At 49.8% G+C, this 2,287-nt stretch overlaps 1 protein-coding gene across 1 annotated transcript; it reads right to left on the bottom strand.

Annotated features, from left to right (window-relative positions):
- Window positions 1–452: 452 nt before the first annotated feature.
- Window positions 453–2,287, bottom strand: LOC308160759 (kelch-like protein 10; the record flags this gene model as incomplete). Its single annotated transcript, XM_080534700.1, has 4 exons — window positions 453–818; window positions 906–1,055; window positions 1,168–1,761; window positions 1,868–2,287. 4 exons carry the CDS (start codon window positions 2,285–2,287, stop codon window positions 453–455), a joined length of 1,530 nt encoding a protein of 509 aa, XP_080390826.1.

Below are 2,287 nucleotides of genomic sequence, written 5' to 3'. Positions count from 1 at the left end.
ACAAAGTAACTTTTTAAATATAACCTTGATGCCTGATCTGTCTTGAATGTGGGGTTGAAATGGATAGCTAATCTACATGATTGTTGTGTAGCCCAATATGTGTATGCATCTTTCAAGGCAAACGATAACATTCGTCTTTTGTTTGGAGGGTATTTACATGTAGACGTCAGATATACACGTATTGATGGACATTAATGGGCATGGGCTTGCTCAGCAAAGTTAAGACATGATTGCAAACTAGCATTCAATTAAAGCCTCCCTTATACGTTCATTGTAGAAAAATTATTGTACCACCCGGCCTGATAGAAGCAATAAGAAAGACAGAAATGTTATGTGATTTCCATGGGCACTTGAAGGATTTATTTGGATGGTTTCTGTCTCTGCCCAGATGGACTGCAGTGGGCAGGACCGGGTCATGTAGGGATGGGGGGTAATGGTGGGTAGATATGGTGTCAGACAGTAAGGATGCTATTGGAGGTGGACAGTTTGAGCTCCTCCCGGGGGTTCTGCAGGGTATCTCGCGGGGCAGCATACTCGAGCACATTGGGTAGTCCGTGCACCACACAGCAGCTAACGCCACTGCGGAAGATGCCCATGTCATGGGCGTCATGCCACTCATCTGTCTTCTCATCGTAGCACTCCACATTGCAGGTACCTGTGCCAGTGAAGCCGCCCACCACAAACAGAAGATCATCTACCACCTCGATGCCAAAGTTGCTCCGTGGGTTCAACATGGTGGGAACTGCGCGCCAGGTGTTGGTCTGGGGATTGTAGCACTCTGCGTGTCGCAGACAGTTGGCTCCATCAAAGCCGCCCACCTAAGAGAGGATAGGAGAAATGTGGGTCAATAACAGAATATCAGAACTTGAGCATTGATTTATTGTGTATTTTTATGTAGGTCTCACCGCATAGACCTGCTCCCCATAGGCGATGACCCCCAACCCAATGCGGCGGCTTCTCATGGGGGCGATCAGAGTCCATTGGTTGGTCTCAGGGTTGAAGCACTCTGCTGTACACAGCCGCTCATTCCGATTGTTACCACCACATATGTATACCTAGAGTTAAGGCAACTTGTAAATTCATCCATCCTGGCTTTTTAATAGATTCATTGTACAATAGTTATTAAGTTGTGTTCCAGGTACAGTTAGTCTTACCTATTCCACTTACCTTTCCAAAAAGTGTGGTGGCACTGGCATCACTCCTCTGCTCATGCATGGGTGAGATGAGTGTCCACTGGTTGGTCTCAGGCTCATAGCGCTCAGCAGTGTTGAGTCGCACATAGCCATCAAAGCCGCCCATGGCGTAGATGCAGCCACCCAGCACAGCCACACTGACCCAGCAGCGCCGTGAGTGCATGGGTGCCACTTGGTGCCAAGTGTGTGTGACTGGGTTGAACTTGCGCACACTACTGAAGTAGTCAACGTCGTAAAAGCCTCCCACGCAGTACACAAAACCATTGAGGTAGGCAGCACCGTGAAAGGCCCGTGCGCTCTCCTCCTCTCGAGTCACATTGACCCATCGGTCAGCCCGTGCATCATACGCCTCAATGCCATTGGTGAGGCTGCCACCACACCAACCACCGATGGCCAGTAAGATGGCATAGGGCAGGCGAGGGCGGGTCAGAGGGTTGCTGCTGTCAGAGCTGAACATGGCCTTCAGTGCGTTGATGATGATGGGCTTGCAGTCATCATTGGCTCTCACCAGTGGATTATTCTTCACATTGTTCATGAAGTAGTCTGCTGTCATCAAGGCCATGCGTACCTAAGCAAACAGACACAGACAGATATGGACACAGAATGCAGTCGGCAGCCTTTATGAAATGCATCAAACATTTACGTGTTACGTGTGTTGTCCAACTCTCAGTCACCTTAGGCAACAGCACCGAGATCTGGGCTTCGCGGTCTTGAGGAGAATGGCCAATCCAGCACAGGATGGCCTCAAACACTACATCTTCCTGCTTCACATTCAGGTCGTCCTTCTCAATGATGTCACGAAACTGCCACAGCGAGAGTTCTAGGAACTCCTCGGAGCTACGCACCATCTCCTTAAAGTGATGCAGGATGAAGAGAGAGGACCTGCGCCTCAGCTCATAGCAGGAGTAGAAGTCTGCAAACGTACAGATGCCAATGCAGTTCTCCGGGCACAGCTGGGCCTCTAGGTAGTCAGAGCAGGCTTGCACAATGCCCATGACAGAGAACTGATCTGCAGCCACCAGAAGCTGCTCCACATTCTCGTCAGTGACAGGCACAGAGCGTGTGTAGGCATACTCAATAATGAGACGCATCAT

This window comes from Nansenia antarctica (assembly GCF_963989245.1).
Source record: "Nansenia antarctica genome assembly, chromosome: 6".
Classification (NCBI taxonomy): Eukaryota; Metazoa; Chordata; class Actinopteri; order Argentiniformes; family Microstomatidae; genus Nansenia; species Nansenia antarctica.
This window is presented reverse-complemented; position numbering and strand designations above follow the sequence as displayed.